The following is a 17,920-nucleotide window of genomic DNA, read 5'->3' as shown; positions in this document are numbered from 1 at the left end:
CTAATGATTTATGTTCGTAAACTTGCAACCACCCAACAATTGTATTGAGGCAAAATTGGATTAGTGTATCATGGGTGAAGAACAAGGCATTCAATTTAACAGACACTAAGAATTATGAATACCCGGTAAGAGTGGGTTTCGTGTCAAGTACTGTAAATTGGTTATCTAAGTTTGATAACAATCACTATACTTTAAGCTGCTGACTTAGATAAAATCTTGATAAAAGTTTGCGATTTTCATATAGCATAAGATAGCGAAATCTCAATAATCACGTTTTCCCGTTTTCTGTGTAAGAGAGATGGAGTGACAGTCTAACAGCTGACGTGAATTGGTTCGGGAGTCGTTGGTTACTGCCTTTATTATTGCAAGCTCAGATATGTCAGAAGAAATTGGACCAGGTATGATGTGTTCCCTTTTGTAAACTGGTATGATAATGAGTAACTTATATTCAAGTTGTGGTTACTTAAAGGTCTTTAGTAGTTTTATAAGGTAAAAAATCACTTGAGGAAGGTCTGATGTTGCTAATGTTGCAACAGACATGTCATTACTCAACATCATTGCTTCGCAACAATGGCCTTTGTCCAATGGTTTTCGCACTACCGTAGATTTTTATTATGATGTGTTTATTGGTTTTCATTTTATGAAGTTGCTTATGAGGAAGGATATTTAATTCGTGTTCTCAGAATCTTAGTAAATGAGACTCAATCAAACGAATTAGTTGAAAAATATGACCATGTCCATAAACTCGTACCATGTTTTGCAGTAACCTTGGCCTTGGCCATTTGCAGAAGGCATGGTTTGTATGCAAGGCGATGGCGCAAGAATACAAATTAGGGAAGTTATTGAAAGGGTTGACATGAATACTGGATAGAATTTGAATGTAATTTGAATTTTATTTGCTGTGGTAATTGCTGGCTGGGTTAAATGATGTAATGTAGGTACAAGAGATTGCCAAAATTGGCAAATGTTGAAGATAAGCTGTGCTGCTACCAGAAATGTGTAGTTGTTTTTTCAGTTTAGATTTTCTCACTATGCATATCAAAATAATGATGGAAGTTGCAAGGAATGATAGTAAATGTAGTTGCACAAGAATTGTCAGTTAGAATTTAAGGTTAAAGATTTAAAGAATATTGGAAATGTACTTATAATGACACTGGCTGTGGACACATGGTATGATGGTACATATGGTTAGATTTAGCTTTGAAACAATCCACTGTAGAAAGTTTATTCCACATTTATAGATGGTCAATTTTTTCCAAAGTAAACATGGCTTTGTTTTTGTAGGTATAGCATCAGAATAGTTTATGTTATAGTTGATTTTTATTTTATAATTTGCAAGGGATTTTCACATCTTTAACTTTGCCTTATAAGGTTCTTTTTAAGAAAAAAATAAAATGTTTCCTTAAATATTAATATTATTGAATCTTTGAAATAATAGAATTAATACTTTACTCATATTAAAATGTAATATATTGTTGTAAGTACTGTGGATGAGATTATACCCACATGTTAGTGAAATTATTTACTAAAGGGCATTATAAGTCCATATGGTTTATTAAATTCTTCACAATTTTTTCTGGAGTCTGCATAAGATGGTCCTGCATGACCAACTGAAAGAATGATAACTTCATTGTTCATCTTCATATCCCATCAATACCTTTACCTCAGACTGAAGTTTGGGCCGGCACTTGATCATTGGACCAAGACCAAGGTCTTTTTATTAACTTAAAAAAAAAAATTCTCTGCCTTTTATGTGATAATAGCAGATAATCAGAAACTGTGTCCTACCAGCAGGTGACAGAAACAAACTTGCTTTTTTTTTCTCTCTCTCTCCATTCTTTCATTACAAGAACCTACAGATGGCTGCTGTAGCACCATCATCTGTCTGCATGCTTTATCACTAGTTTTACCATTGTAACAGCCCATTACTTCATAGGGAGAACTGTAGAACCTAAGGATTTCCAGCCATGAAAACTTGAGTCAATAATTATTATTACTACAGTAAGTCCTCGTTATACGGTAAATATGCGTTCCTGAAAACCTTACTGCAAATTGAAATTACCATATACCGAACCCATTATAACATGTAATAATAGCATATGTGTTCCAGCACGTTGAAAATCACCCCTACAGACATGAAAATACATGAAAATAGTCACAAAAGAAAATGTAAAGTACTGCGCAAAAGAAATAAACAGAAAACATGTTTATTTACCTTTCACTCACCACGTATTCTATCAGATGATGTCCCTCCCGAGCCTAAGGGACAGTAGGGATCTCAGCCCTTGCCCATCTTTTGCTGAGTGGGCAGACGAAGATGAAGGTGAGGCAGGAGGCTGAAAACCCTCAAACACTTCATTGTCTGCACTGTCGGAAGCAGATGTGGAAGGGCCAGCTGTAGCAGGGTCAGCACATTTGACTGGTTTGAAGAAGGAAGATATGGAGGAAGGACCAGCTGTAGCAGGGACGGCAGGTCTGACTGGCTTGAAGAACGAGAAGATGGAGGACTGTTTGGTGTGTCTTCTTTTTTCATCATAGATTTCTTGATAAATTTTGACACTTTTCTCTATGTCAAGAGCCACTTTGCTACTCCTGGTAGGATTTGGGTCACATTCCTTCAGGGTTTCCAGGGCTTTTTCAATACTTCTGAGACATTCTCTAAGAGTTTTGATGTCCAGGCCACACACAGGTTCTTCTTCGTCATTTCCCTCTTTTTCTGCCTCCTGTAATGCCTTGTCTAGCTCTATAAGTTCATCATTTGTGAGAGGTTTACCATGGCTATCCAAAAGATCTTGAACATCATCATCATCAACTCCATCAAAGCCAGCCTTATGGCACAGATTTACGATATCATCTCTGATCACATCGATGTTGTCTTCAGCGAAGCCTGGGAAGTTATGCACACATTCTGGCCATACTTTACTCCACGTCAAGTTCATGGTAGAGTTCTTCACTTCGTCTCAAGATGACTTGATGTTATCTAAGGCATGCTGAATGTTATAAGACTTCCACCATTCTCTGATAGTGGGCTTGCCAGGCCCATCTGTGCCCTTTATCAGTTGCTTCATGGTTCGCCACCAGTAATAAGCTTTGAATGTCTGGATAACTGCTTGATCCATTGGTTGGATCAGAGCTGTGGTGTTTGGGGGGAGGAACATCACCTCGATATTATCCACCCAGTCTTCCATAGCCCTTGGGTGGCTGGAAGCATTGTCAACTATCAGTAGGAATCGGTTGGCAATGTTGTTAGTTGATGCAAAGTCCTTGAGAGTTGGAGACAGATATGATGTAAAATAGTCCTGGTGAATTGAAGTGGTCAGCCATGCCTTCAGATTTGATTTCCATACCACAGGTAAGTATTGTTTCAGTAACCTCTTGAGTGCTCTCGGGTTTTCTGAGTGGTATATGAGGAGTGGCTTTAGCTTCAAATACCCTTCTGCATTGCCTCCAAGTAACAGGGTTAACCAGTCCTTAGAGGCTTTAAACCCCTTCGCACTTTTTTCTTCCTTGTCAATATAGGTCTTACTGGTCATCCTCTTCCAGTGAAGTCATGTTTCATCATAATTTATAACTTGTTTCTTGCTGTACCCTTTCTCTTCAATGCACTTTTCTAATTCTGGCTTGAATTTGTCAGCAGCCTCTTTGTCAGCACTAGCAGTCTCACCTGTGACCTTGATATTATGGAGAGCTGAACATCGCCTGAATTTATCAAACCACCCTTTGCTTGCTTTAAATTCAAAGTCTTCCACTCCCATTTCTACCTTCAGTCTTTCAATAATGGACAATGCTTTCTGACAGATTAAATTCAAAGACAGAGCCATATTTTGACGATTCTGGTCGTCGATCCACATTTTGAGCAACCTTTCCATCTTATCCATTATTGGCTCACAGTGTTTTGTTAGCAATTTGCTCTGCAGATGCATTACATTCTCCCCAGCTTTTTTTATAGCCTCACGATTCTTCAACACCGTCCAGACTGTCGACTGGGCTAGGCCCAAGTTTCGACTTATGGCAGACGTACCTTCTCCCTGCTCTTTCCTCTTCAAAATATCTAATTTTACCTCCAATGTCAGACTACTCCTCTTTTGCTTTGCCTTTTCAACTCCAGCAGTGTCTGCAGAACGTTTTGTGGCCATTATGGGTGCGTCACTGTGCGTAGTGATAATAATATCCATAAAAAACATATCGTAAGGATTTAACTTGTGTTCAAATGAAATGCGGGAAGAGACTGATTGTTGTGATGGCGCTACGGCACGGTGTAAACAAAACACAAGCGGACACCGTATCTGTGAATTTTTCTTACCGTAAATAGAATCGAGGGTAGTAATTGCCAAATACCATAACTGTGAATTTACCAGATAAAGAATTACCGTATAAGGAGGACTCACTGTATATGTATATATATATATATCAGCAGAGGAAAACTGGTTATTGTACAGTCTGCTAGTCAAGAAGTCTGTTAACCATTTATTGTAATTATTGTGGATGTCACTGATTTTTTTAATATGTGGTGTGAACTTCAGCAAATTTCTTATGTCTGTTGCCACCATAACTGTTCTTTCTAATGTTTTATTAAATCCCCGCAACATTTGTATTATGCTTGAGAAATGTGTTATTATATAAGAACATAAGAATGGAGAAGACTGCAAGAGACAATGAGGCCTACACTAGGCAGTTCCATGTCCCTTACCATCTGTTGTCCCTGTCCATAAAGTTATCTAATCTTCTCTGAAGACCACCAGTTGTTTCAATTCTTACTACATAGTTACTAAGTCTATTCCATTTATTAACTACTCCGTTGGTGAGCCAGTTCTTGCCTGTTTACTTCCTAAACCTAATTTTTCTAATTTGAATCCATTACTGTGAGTCTTTCCCTATTTTCTTAATATGATGACTTTACCTGCATCACCCTGTTAAAGCCCTTGACCCATTTAAATACTCATTAGATCATCCCACCCTCTTTGAATCCATGTTGGATAGGTGAGGTGGTCAGATTATAATCTGATTAGTAATGTTCCTTTTAGTAATCAGTTTGGATATACACATAGGTCTCTTAATTCAACACTTGCCAACCACCACTCGTGCAGACATTTGGGCCCAGGACATAAACCCACTTTGGGAATTGGTGATATTTTACGTCCTATGCCAATTCCCAAAGTGGGTTTATGCCCTGGGCCAGTTCTTGAAGTAGGTCTATGACCTGGGCCCAAACATCAACACAAGTGGCAATTGGTGAGTGTTGGATTGACCCAGGTGTTGTGGATAGTAATGAGATTGACTCGTAAAGTTTAGTATACTCTTCTCCATATGTTTAGGATTTTGTTGTACAACCAGGAGTGGTTGAAAGTATCAGTCAGGTCTTTATATTTGAACCTAGTTGTTTTAGATGTCTGAGATCTTATCTGGGTCTTCTGTTTAGAAGTTTTTAATATTCTCTATTAGTCCTTCCACACCTTTGGAGGGGTGGCATCAGTGTCTAGTATGATTTTCTGTATCTCCTTTTATTTGCCTATTTTTTATGTATATATATATATATATAATTTCTTATTTTTACACTAATGGGTCTCTAATATAAATTCTGTAATGTGCATGAGCATAACATTATGCTAATACATGTATGTAAAAGAAAAATTGTTGGTCCTGTAGAGCACTCTGGCAGAGTAAAACCAGATAAATGATAAGAACAATAAACAACAATATGAAGATGTGGCTGCAGGTCTTCTGCATGAGAGACCAGGCAACGGATTGATATGAAAATAGTATTCATTGTTGATATTGATTTTTATCAAATGTGGTTTTGCTCTAGGTTTTTATCCCTCTTTTCAGGAAATTATGACCGTGCTTGGAATGACCCTCCTCAGTTTGCATTTACTGCTGGTGGAGGTATGGGTGCCAGTGCAGGGAATGATGCACGGCGACGTTTAATGAACAAGAGAGTACCGGTGCCATGTGGGTCACCATATTCCATCACTGCATTGCCAGGGTTTGTCATATTCTGAATTATAAAATGCTTTTACATTTACATAATTTCCCCTCATTATTATTATTGATGCTATCATTATTGTTGCACTTTTTTGTACATTATATAATGGTGTACAGAAAAATAACTCGTATCCAGATTACACCTTTATCCGGACTAAATAAGAGCAGGTTAGGGCATTGTTACACGCAGGGAAGGTCAAAGGGAAGCTGGTTTGAACTGCACCACCAGCAAAGTTGAACCAAGAGCATGGTTCATTAGATTCTACACTACAATGTCCTCTGTAAGGGGCACCATCCTAGCCTCCCAGTAAGGGGAGTTTGTGACATTAAACCATATCATCAAGTATGAGTCAATGTGCCATTGCAGTATTTAGTATAGTCTTGGTGGTGTTTTTGACTTGTTACACTCATGATAATGGCATTGTAAATCATATCCCTGATGAGTGACCCAAGGATGTTATATTTGTATAGTCAGTGGATTGCCAGTACATTTTACTTAATTGTACTTATTGTATACGGGTTACATTCCTGGTGTGGTCTTTGTAACAGGCCCAAAATTCACTCGCTCTTTCATGCTCAACTTCCTTTGTACATTCACAAGTTCTTATTTCATGAAAGGAAGACAGTGCACTGGTACCTGACCTTTCACACTTAGCTGATGACATTGAAACAAGCCCAGAACCATACACATGCCCAATATGTATGTGCCTCATCAGTTACTCATATCGGTCCAGTGCAAATCCTGTATCCACCTGATATCTACCACACTTACTAATACACAACAAACTGGTCCTGCCTTTGTTCCATAGGTTTGGTATTGTGTTGTTATTTCTGGATGCTATATATTTCAATGATTAGTGAATTTACAGCTAGTAAATAGGGAGCTCTAGACTTATTGCAGCAAACCACTATATTTGGTCATGCATCTTATCTCAGTTAGAACTTATTTGTTACTGGTATCAGAACTATCTGACTGAGAGGGATTGCAACATGGTTGTTTGTACCATGGTTCTCATGACTTACTATGTTACATATTTGCCAATGCTGGGACCAATAACGAATTCCCAGCAAGTGGTGATCTTGCAAGATGGATGTTAGAGAGTAATTTTCATAACACTTGTCTTCAAAAATCCTTTAATACCCTCACTTTGATCTGGGAGTCTTCAGATTGGGCCCAAGTTCTATAGTTAAATTTTACTGTATTTCTTCCTCCTTTTCACATGAGGAGAGCTGAGAACTGGTGACTGCTTCCCTCCTATTACTCCTATAAGCTTGTGACACTGAAACATTACAAATAAGAGCTCAGTGGTTCTCTGTGGGAGGGCCTTGAATTTTACCACATGTAATAGGGCTACAAGTTTCGAATTAGTGAAACTCAAGGCAACAATTATCATTTCTCTACACTCCACTGATGTAAGAATGCATATGAATATATTTTTACCTGTGCATAAAACTTGTGTTTTTTCTGTAGTAGTAATTTCTATTCATCTTGTACATGATGGCTAGCATGCGTATATTTCCCCCTTCCCCAAAAATCTTTAAGTGTTGCCTATAGTGAATGGCATTGTGTGACCGGGCATGGAGATCTGCAAGGAACCTGGGCTGACTGTTTTGACTTGGGGTTGAGGAATGGTGCTGAAAGTGGACTTGGATTGCTTCTCTTCAGTAACCTCGTTGTCATTTGGTCAGGGGTCAGTGGGTAGGGTGGAAAGAAGGGATCTACAATCATAGGGTCCTGCATCTCAATTTCCAATTATTATACCTCTTCTTAGATTAATTTCATTTAAGGATGTGCTCTGTCCAAATTAGTGTGGAAATTAGTGATTTTTTCTATATATACATATTGATAAATGGTAATATCCTGAAGTATAATTTCTCTTACAGAGAGAACGTGCCTTACATGGGACCTAGCCAAGGGCCACCTATAGGTCCCCTTTCAGTTGGTTCCCCTCCGATTGGTCCACCACAAGGTGTTCCCCCATCACAGTTAGTAGGACATCCAGTAGTTGGTCCACCTCCAGTGTTGAATTTCCACTTATTTGGCCCACCTCCGACTGCTGTTGCACCTCCTGGTATGCGTGTGAAGACCAAAGTAGAGAGAAAGGAAGCTGAAGAAGTGAGATTGTTGCCGCAGGAAATCTTACAAGAAGTGGACAGAGGACTAACTGACACTCTTGCATCACTCACAGACAAAATGCAGGTGAAGATGACACATTTTGGATAGAAATGGATAGTGGGGAAAAAATCAAGAAATACAAGGGCATGTGTATTTTTTCTCCCTCTCTATCTCTCCCTCTCCTTCCCACTGCTCTCTCTCCCTCCCTCTGTGGAAAGTTTTAATGTTCTCTCTATATATTCTAACACATTTGTTGCAATGACTATAGGTACATTTGAATTCATTCTATAATAATAATACAGATACCAAGGGCCCTTTCTCCTGTAATTGGGTGTGTCAGAGTCCAAGCATGCATGCATTCAACATCTGTGGTGATGCTCTGTTGTGCAAAGTATCTCTGAAAGTAAAACTTGAAAATTGTCTCCTACATTTTATTTTAATGAAATATTAATGGAAATGAGAGTATTTTATTTTCACTATTATTTTTGATCATCTGTGGTCATGACCCTATTTTACCTAAAGATTGTTGATTGTTATATGATTGATCAATTTGCAATGGGTTTTCCTTAAAACATAGCTATATAGTGAGGTCTGCCTATAATACAAAGCTTAATAAGACATTGTATTATAATGGGTGATGGTAATAAGTGTGTACATATGAAATGTATGTTCACTAGACGAGTGGGTTATGGTGTTGCTACTTGAGATGGAGATCAAGGTGATGACAGCACAACTCTGCTCTAGCAAGTTGAACCAAAGGCACGGTTCATTAAATTCCACTCTACAAAGTTTTCTGAAACGGGCACCATCCTAACCACCTGTTAGGGAGGTTTGGCATCATTAAACCGGATTATTACCATCATTACCGTCATGCAGGAGGTGCCAAAATAGGAGGGAGGGAGGGGAGTGGAATATATGGGAAATGAAATGGGTGGGAGTGATTTCTATGCCTTTTTCTTTTTGGCTACCCCCCATGTAAGGGGGAAAAATACTTTGGTATATGTATGTATTTATGAATTCCAGTTGTCTGCATAATTCCTGTTCTTTTATTACAGCCTGGTATACAAGAAGATATAAACAAGAGATTGGGAATAATGAGAAATTACTGGATGGAAGGAAAATTAAACAGTGAAGTTCAGAGTAGAATGTATCACCTTGTTAATGGTATGTAAAGCTTATATTCCATATTATTTTATAGACATGAATCTTGACTTTTGCATTGGATTGGGTTGCATCAGGGGTCATAATGTTAGTGATTACAAAAAACTAAGCACCTTAGGCTTTTGCTTGGGTATGGCTAGGGTGGGGCAGTTTTGATGTGTTTGGTCTCCTGTGTGATTGTTGTATCTACTGCAGTTTATGTGGCTAGGACTGTGTTGGTAATATTTTATTGCTGGATGGTGACTTGAATGTAGTCATGCTAGTGTGGTTCTTGTTTATCTTGGGAGGTGATTATTCTGAGGGGTTGTCTGGAGGAATCCAGTGGGGTAGGGAGTTTTGTAGTCTGTTGAAATGTTTTGTGATCTGAGTGTAAACATGTTTTTGTGTGGATGTGTTGCTTTTTTTTTTCCCTCCTCTCTAATTTCCTCCTCTCTCTCTCTCTCTCTCTCTCTCTCTCTCTCTCTCTCTCTCTCTCTCTCTCTCTCTCTCTCTCTCTCTCTCTCTCTCTCTCTCTCTCTCCCCCCCCCCCCTCCCTCCCTCCCCCCCCCCTTAAGTTGGATATAAGATCTTTTTCTGCAGGAGGGGATAAAGGGGTGGTTCACCAATTAAATGAAGCGGCCTTACCATGGATGTGTTGTGTTTTGCTGCATTGCTTCTGATCCAGAGCAGTGGGCGGGAGGGAGGAGTGTAGTGGGTGGGAGTGGAATTATGTATTTTGACTTTGGCTACCTCCCTTGTGCCTTAATATATGTAAAAGAGTGAACATGAGGGGTGACCAAGGATGTGATGGGTGGATGGGGTAAAGAGGGGAATGGATGTTGAGGAAGGAAGGGAGAAGACAGAAGATAAGGGTGAGTGGAGAATGGTTGTGTATGGATGATACCATGATACATGGAGGGGAGTGTGAATTATATTTTGACACAGCCCAAAGGGATTTCTCTGTCTTTTCTTTTTCTGCATGAGGGAAGGGGTCACTGATTAAATAAAGTGGCCTTACTGTGGATATGGTGGTGCATTTTTCTACATTGCTTCTGACCCAGGGCAATGGGCGAGATGCAGGAATGACCCATCATCCAGGAAGAGCCAAGATAAGAGGGAGGGAGAGTGATGAATGGGCATTTGAGTATATGGGGATGGAATGGGTAGGAGTGGATTTTATGCCTTGCAAGGAGGAAAAAGCCATTGGTGGATGTATGTATTATAAGATCCAATTACAATTCAATTCATACAGCCCAATAGGATTTCTCATCATCATTTCTACTTATGAATGGACAAGGAGGGAGGGTTGCCATGTAAATGAAACAGTAATGGTAAACCAGTTTCAGCTGTTGGGCCCTGCTGTGAAGGTGATGTGTCTTGTTGCAATGCTTTTGATCTGGTCAGTTGGGGGGAGCATGGATAACTTTATTTACAAGGAGCATAGGTAAAAGGGAAAACAAATGGGTGTTGGGTGGGTGCATGTCAGGTAGTAGTCAGGTTCCGTCATCATGTTCAGCCGCCGGTAGTCTCTACAGGGGCGCCAGGAACCATCGTTCTTCTTGACGAGGTGGAGAGGTGAGAACCAAGGGCTGGAGGCCTTTTGGCATAGGCCTAGTCTCTCCATCTCTTGGAAGGTTTTCTTGGCGACAGCGAGTTTCTCGGGCGGTAGGCGGCGGTATTTGGCAAATACCGGGGGCCCAGACGTCTCCATGCAGTAGCACATGCCATGTTTAGCTGGTGTTTGTGGTGTCTTTCGTAGCTCAGGCTAGAAGACGTCTGGGAATTCCGTGAGTAGGTGGATGTAGGGCATTCTAGCGTCGATGGCGGTGACCGTGGTTGGCCGTGGCGCGATTTGCAAGGGCGTCAAGACGGATGCGGTTGTGCAGACTAGGCGGCTGTTGGCGACGTCGACCAGTAACCTGTAACGAGCGAGGAAGTCAGCACCGAGAAGGGGCATCTTGATGTTTGCCAGGATGAAGTTCCATGAGTAGTGGCGACTCCCAAAGGTGAGGTTCAGGCGTTTCCACCCGTAGGTAGCTATGGTAGTGCCGTTAGCTGCGACGAGCCTAATGCCAACGTCCTTGAGGACCCGGCGTTCTGCAGTGGATGCAGGAATTATTGACCTGCAAGCACCAGTGTCGACAAGGAAGCGACATTTAGAGGCCTTGTCGTAGATGTAGAGGCCCGTTGTGCCTGTAGGGGCCACCATGATGGACGGTGACCCATTTAGGCGTTTTTTGTCCAGGTACATCCTGGTTGGCATTTCTTGGTGAAGGCGCCGAATTTTGTGTGGTAGTAGCACAGGTGCAGAGCGAGGGTGGTCCAGCATTGCTGTCTTTGCTGGTGTTGTTGGCGCCTGTTGGCTGGCGATGCTGCTGCGGCAAAAATTTCGTCCGTGATGTCATCTGTAGCACAGACATCCTGACCCCTTGCTGGGGCAGTGTGGGCATCACCGAGATGGTCTGCCTACCGTGAAACTTCGTTGGTGGTCATTTCCTCGGCGTTGCCAAGGGCGGATCGGAAGGGCGCTGGGAGGCGCATGAGCCACAATTGACGGAGCATATCGACGTTCCTGCTGGTTCCGTTGGCTGTGGGTGGGAGGCGGGCGATGGACATCATCTTGAGGTATGCTGTACTTGGTTTAATGTCCCCCAGTGGCTGTTGGGAGAGTTGGAGGATTTTTGCGGCTCTGGAGGCTGCTGGCGGCGTGAATTCCTGAAGCAGGTACTGTTTCAGAACGTCATACTGGATAACGCCGTCGTGTTGATCAAGCCATTGGGAGATGAGTGGGAACACATCCTCGGGGATCGCCTCTAGAACATAGTCTGCCTTCATTTGGGATGCGCTGATATTGCGCAGGCGGAACTGAATCTCCATTTGTCAAAACCAGGAGGGGGCGTCGACCGTAGAAAAAGACGGCAGCTTCAAGGAGACGGTGTTGGTAGCGGGCAGCATGGCGTTGGGGGTGGGGGCGGTAGATGGGTTCATTGTCACTCCGAATGGTCACCAGTGTAGCGATGCTACTATTGGTGAAGAGAAAGAGGTTTTGGTGAGTTCGTTTCCTTTATTGTAAGGTACGAGTGAACTAATTTTACATGCGGCGAAAGCCGATATATATACTGCGTGGGCAAGTTACCCGTGGTGCGTAATTAGGTAATTGCACTGGGTTAGGTCGGGTCAAGCAGGGTCGCGCTGGCAGAGAAGCGTCAGGTCGTGGACATCAGTCATGTTCCCTGCCACGTGACTTGTCGCGGCTGTACAAGTTCTTGTCTCCAAGTAATCCCCCCCTCATTTTTCTTCCGTTCAAGAAATCTTTCATCCATTTCAATGATTTTCCTTGTATTCCACCTGTGTGGTACTTTGTCAAAAGCCTTTTGTAAGTCCAAGAAAGCACAATCTGCCCATCCGTCTCTTTCTTGTATTATTTCTATTAATCTTGAGTAAAAGCATATCAAGTTTGTGGTACATGATCTTCCACTTCTAAAACCAAACTATTTTGGATTTAGTATTTTGTTCTCTTCCAAGTGTTTAATCCATTTATTCCTAATAACTTTTTCACATATTTTTGCTACTGTGCTTGTAAGGGATACTGGTCTGTAATTTGTTGGATTTTCTTTGTATATTGTACAATATTTGCATTTTTCCAATCTTGTGGTACTTTTCTTTCTTTGAGTGAGAAGTCAATTATCTTGTGCAATTTGTCCATTAGTTCATCTATACATTCTCGATATCCAGTTCGCAATTCCATCCAGCCCATGTGACTTTCTGGCATCAAGGTTTTTTATTTGTTCCCTTATTTCTTTCTGTGTCCTTGTTATTTCTTTCATTTTGGGGGATCTTCCTCACTGTTCTTCATCCCAAATTTGTGATTTTTTTTTTTTTTTTTTTTTTTTTTTTTTTTTTTCCTTCCTTCCTTCCTCTCTCTCTCTCTCTCTCTCTCTCTTATACTTCAGCTCCCAGTAGTAGGCATTATGCCTGTCAGTGGTCCCAGCATGTTCCTTCATCTGGCTCTATCTTGGAAGGCCCCTTCCTCAGTTTTGATGTTGGGCAAGTCATGTCTGCTGAGGGCTTCTTCAACATTTTCTTTCCATCTCTTTCTCGGTCTTCCTCTTGGCCTTCTTCTGTCCAGCATCCACTCCCAGCATCCCCTTGCAATTCTCTCTTCATACATTCTTTCTAAATGTCCTAACTGTCTTAACTGGGCAGCATCTATTTTGCATAGCATGGAACAGACACCAATGGTTTTACTTATATATATATATATATATATATATTTTTTTTTTTTTTTTTTTTTTGTTTTTTTTTATCTTATCTCTCCTTATCTTTCCAACTATGGCTCTCAGTGGTCTCATTTCAGCTGCCTGAATCCTACTCATGTCTACGCTTGTCATCACCCAACTTTCTGAACCATATGTTGGGGTAGGAGTCAAGACAGTATTGAAAATAGTCCTTTTCACTTTTATAGGTACATGTTTTTACTTTATTATTGGCCAGAGATTTACTTTGTGTTAAAATCCCCCATAATTACTATATTTCTTCCATCTATCAGTAACTCAGATAATGCATTCTTTGCGTCTTCCAGTAATTTGGAATGATCACTATCAGGCCAAGCCTGTGTTTTTGGGGGCACATATAGTACTGTAAATTTTCTACTTTTCTTATTACTATTTACAACTTCAATCATAATTTCCACAGTATCTTTTCCTTCTGTTATCTTTGCCACATTTAAGCCCTTTCTAGTCAATAACATGACTCCCCCCATCTATCCATTCTATTTTTCACCCATTGGTTGTATAGACCTTGTCCCAATATACTTGATGATATAGGACCTTTCAATTTTGTCTCTGCAGTTCATTATGTCTGGTTTCTCTATTAACAAATAGTCGTTCAGTTCATTTATTCCAGAAATCATGACGCCCATGTTTGTGTGTGCCATTTTTAATTTTTTCTTCTCGTTTCAATTTTTAGTGCCTTATATTTCCCTATTTCCTCATCGCTCATTTCCTTTGTTTTCCACACATTTTTGTAAATTTCACTGTTAGCTAGTTTTGCAGTTTTCGACAGTATCTCTTCAGCCATCATTTGAGTCCTTAGTTTGATTTTCATTGGCCTATAGTGTTTTTCTCTAGAGTATGTGCCCATTCTATGCACCTCATTGATTTCCTTGTCCAGCTCATGACCCTTGCTCTGAACCACTTTCAGTATTTCCATCACAATTTCTTTCTCTCTTTCTTTTTTTGGTATTTGTATACATTTTTTTTTCTTTGATACCATAAACCACAATGCATTTCTTTTTATCCACTGTGTCTCTCACCCAGTTTTCCTTTTCTTTGATTACCTTAATTACTGTTTCTTTTGCATTCTCCTGTACCTGCTGTTGTAGTATTTCTTTGAAAGAGATTTTTTGATTTTCACATTCCTGTTTCCACTAATTTTTTATTTCAAGGAGATCCATCTCTTTGATTGATTCTTCCACTTTTTTGGTCACTGCTTGTATTTGCTGTTTGACCTCTTTCTTCAGTTCTTCATTTTTGTTTCTATTCTTGTTTTCCTTTCTATCGTTTTCTCTTTAAATCATACTTAGTTCACTTTTTAGATCATTCAACTCTGATTATTTTCTCGTTAGTTTTATGTAAATTTGACATTTCTTTGTGCAAGGCTCTATAATTTATTTTTAAATCTATTAATTCCTCCATCAAGTTGTCTCAATTCCTTAGAACTCTGCTAAACCTAGTTTTTCTGTATCCATAACTTTTCCTATTGAGCCCCTTTCCCTTTGAAAAACTGAAAAAACATTGTTTTCACACCCATTCCATCCCCTACATACTCCACTCCCCTCTATCCTCTTCCCTCCCTCTTATCTTGGCACCTCCTGGATGATGGATCATCCCTGCATCTTGTCCACTGCCCTGGGTCAGAAGCAGTGCTGCAAGACACAGCAAGGCCATTTCATTAAATCGGTGATCCCCCTCTCCAACCCCTCATGCAGAAAAGGAAAAGACAAAAGTTGGTAAATTCAGTTTTGACAATCTCTCCTGATGTGACAGGTTTGAAAGAGCTGGGACCATCTTCGTTTTAGTTGCTCTCTGGATTCTTTCAATTTTCTTTATATTCTTTTTGGTGTGTGTGTGTGATAGAGAAGACTTACTAAATTGGGATAGGAGAAACACAAGAGGACATGGATAGAAGCTTAAAAAGGACAAATTCAGAAGAGCTTTCCCCAGAGTGGTGGATGGATTGAACACATAAGACAAAAGAACAGTGTGTGCAAAAACAATACAAAGATTTAAGAGCAAACTAGATGTGGAGAGATACAAAGACGGGACACCATGAGCTTAGCTCCCCTTCCCATAAAATACAGCTAGGTAAATACATATACCAATGGTTTTTTCCCCATACAAGGGAGGTAGCCAAAAACAAAGGCATAAAATCCATTCCATCCCCCCACACTCCACTCCCATTCAGCTCCCTCTAGTCTCCTGGATGACGGATCATCCTCACATCCCGGCCACTGCCCCAGGTCTGAAGCAATGCAGCAAAACACAGCACATCCACAACAGACCTGTTTCATTTAATTGAAGATCCCCTCATGCAGAAACATAAAAGACAGATAAATCTCTTCAGGCTGCATCAAAATATCTTTCACACACACTCACCACCCCTCCATGTATATATATATATATATATATATGTGTACAGGAATACTTCACTATACAACAGAGTTGTGTTCCCAGCTGACTGGTCACAATCCAAAAATTTGTATATCGAGGTGGGTTTTACATGTAAATAGGGGGTTGTGTTCACGGACCCTGTCAACCCCTCCTCAATTTCTGCCTGGGGCTTTCGCATACACCCAACATTTGTTTTACTACTTTATAGCACTTGGTCGTATAGTGAGGTATTCCTGTATATATATATATATATATATACATACATACATACATACATACACACCAGACTTTTTCCCCTTTACAAGGGAGGTAGCCAAAAAACAAAGGCATAAAATCCACTCCCACCCATTCCATCCTCACACACTCCACTCCCATTCACCCCCGCCCTCCCTCTTATCTTGGCTCCTCCTGGATAACTGGTCATCCCTGCATCTTGCCATTGCCCTGGGTCAGAAGCGGTGTCACAAGACACAGCACATCCACAGGAAGGCCACTTCATTAAATCGGCAACCCCCCTGTTCCCTCATGCAAAAATGCCTATTCTTTTTCAGGTCTCTTCTGTAACTGTCCTTCTTTACCTTCTTTTCATGTCCTCTTGTCTCTTTTCCGTTCCATTTTAATAAGTCGTCTCTATCGAGGATTTCCATCCCTTTCATATTCTGTAAATGTGTATGTGTGTGTGTGTGCATGCCTGTGTATTACAAACAAGTAGATGCCAGGTGCTATTATTTTATTATTCACTTCAGTTATTTTGTTCATGTTTCAATCCATATGTGTACATTATAATGCTTGTAATGATTTTCTCCATTATAGTAGCCTTTCTTTTGCATTGCAGCCCTTAAAACTGAAGACTATGATTTTGCATGGTCTTTACACCAAAGGTTGATTGTAGATTACACGGGCATGTGTTCTCCCTGGATGGTTGGAGTGAAGACATTGATAGCAGAGGCACGATCTCATTCAACTTTGCCAGTCACAAGTCCACCTGAGGAACCTCGGTTAGAGGCACCAATGGACAGAAATTTAGCTGGGTTTGACTTTGGTGGCACAGTAATGACAGGTGAAGAAGCTCTGATGCACGAAAATATGGTTTGTAAAACAGAAGATCTGACACAGCATGAATAATCTGAAAAGGTTTAATGCAATTGCCTTACTTGTGGCCCAGTGATATTCCAGGGGTAGCTCCTTATGAATATTGTTAATGGTGTTGAGGACATGGGGTAAAAGAAAACACATCATGCTTCAAAGTGATAGTTTGGGATTCTCTTCATTTGCATATACAGACCAAACTGCATTTACAATATGCAGTTAGGATCCTTTAATTTGGCTCTCTAGAAATGGTTTAGTAGTGATTATTCTTTTTAAGAATAATCACTTTATATTAAGACTTCAGTATTGCTTATTTGATATGTTTAGGTGAAGTATAATCAACAAATAGGAGTAATTTGTGAGTCTGTCATTTAGTAGCTTTAGTAAACTACTGTAATTACAGTGTTATTTGAGTTAGAAAATTTGTATGTAGCAATGTTAGGTGTGTAAATAGATTCTCAAATTATGTCAATTTCCTCTGTATTTTCTTTGCCTTGTTTAACAATTTTTAGAACAGCTGTTTTAGTGTTCACTTTCATTCCAACAGTACAGAATAAGACATTTATCTAATATAGTAAGCTTAAATAAAGTGTACCAAAGCTATTATTTCATTCAATACCCAAAATGTTGGTTTAGGAGGGAAATGTTACACTTTGAAAATTATTACATTTAATACCATATGTACACTATTTTTTTTCTTCCTTGGGACACTACTGCTATATAATACTAAGCTCTTGCTGCAATTTTTACATCTTCACTTTCCTCTAATAAAGCTTTGTGATCAATCTTGAATGATTCAGAACTGGGTCTTGAAGTTAAACACACCTGTTGAAGAAACAGTCTAATTAGTAAATTGGTGGCTTTACATTCATTAGTACAATGGTTTTCTAATAAAATTTCACAAAAATTAAAAGTTTTACCT

At 40.0% G+C, this 17,920-nt stretch overlaps 2 protein-coding genes across 2 annotated transcripts in view; one reads left to right on the top strand and one right to left on the bottom strand.

Moving 5' to 3' along the window:
- Nucleotides 1–279: 279 nt before the first annotated feature.
- On the top strand, nucleotides 280–17,601 carry LOC143032412 (steroid receptor RNA activator 1-like). Its single transcript, XM_076197150.1, has 5 exons — nucleotides 280–398; nucleotides 5,827–5,983; nucleotides 7,867–8,182; nucleotides 9,154–9,262; nucleotides 16,745–17,601. Exons 1-5 carry the CDS (start codon nucleotides 377–379, stop codon nucleotides 17,032–17,034), a joined length of 894 nt encoding a protein of 297 aa, XP_076053265.1. The 5' UTR covers nucleotides 280–376; the 3' UTR covers nucleotides 17,035–17,601.
- LOC143032411 (large ribosomal subunit protein uL1-like) overlaps nucleotides 17,462–17,920 on the bottom strand; it is a 31,032-nt gene continuing 30,573 nt past the window's right edge. Inside the window, exon 10 of the mRNA XM_076197149.1 lies at nucleotides 17,462–17,823. Within this exon, the coding sequence (XP_076053264.1) occupies nucleotides 17,725–17,823 (99 nt within the window). The 3' untranslated portion in view covers nucleotides 17,462–17,724. The remainder of the gene's footprint in view (nucleotides 17,824–17,920) is intronic.

Source organism: Oratosquilla oratoria, chromosome 13 (genome assembly GCF_046742065.1).
Source record: "Oratosquilla oratoria isolate Oo_2021 chromosome 13, ASM4674206v1, whole genome shotgun sequence".
NCBI lineage: Eukaryota > Metazoa > Arthropoda > Malacostraca > Stomatopoda > Squillidae > Oratosquilla > Oratosquilla oratoria.
The sequence above is the reverse complement of the archived record's forward strand: the minus strand, read 5'-3'. Positions and strand labels throughout refer to the sequence as shown.

Excerpts from the sequence above, each read along its gene's own strand:
- LOC143032412 (XM_076197150.1), top strand. The coding sequence starts at position 377 with ATGTCAGAAGAAATTGGACCAG. Across the intron at positions 399-5,826 it reads GTCAGAAGAAATTGGACCAG|GAAATTATGACCGTGCTTGG; the intron begins GTATGATGTGTT and ends CCCTCTTTTCAG. Across the intron at positions 9,263-16,744 it reads AATGTATCACCTTGTTAATG|CCCTTAAAACTGAAGACTAT; the intron begins GTATGTAAAGCT and ends TTTGCATTGCAG.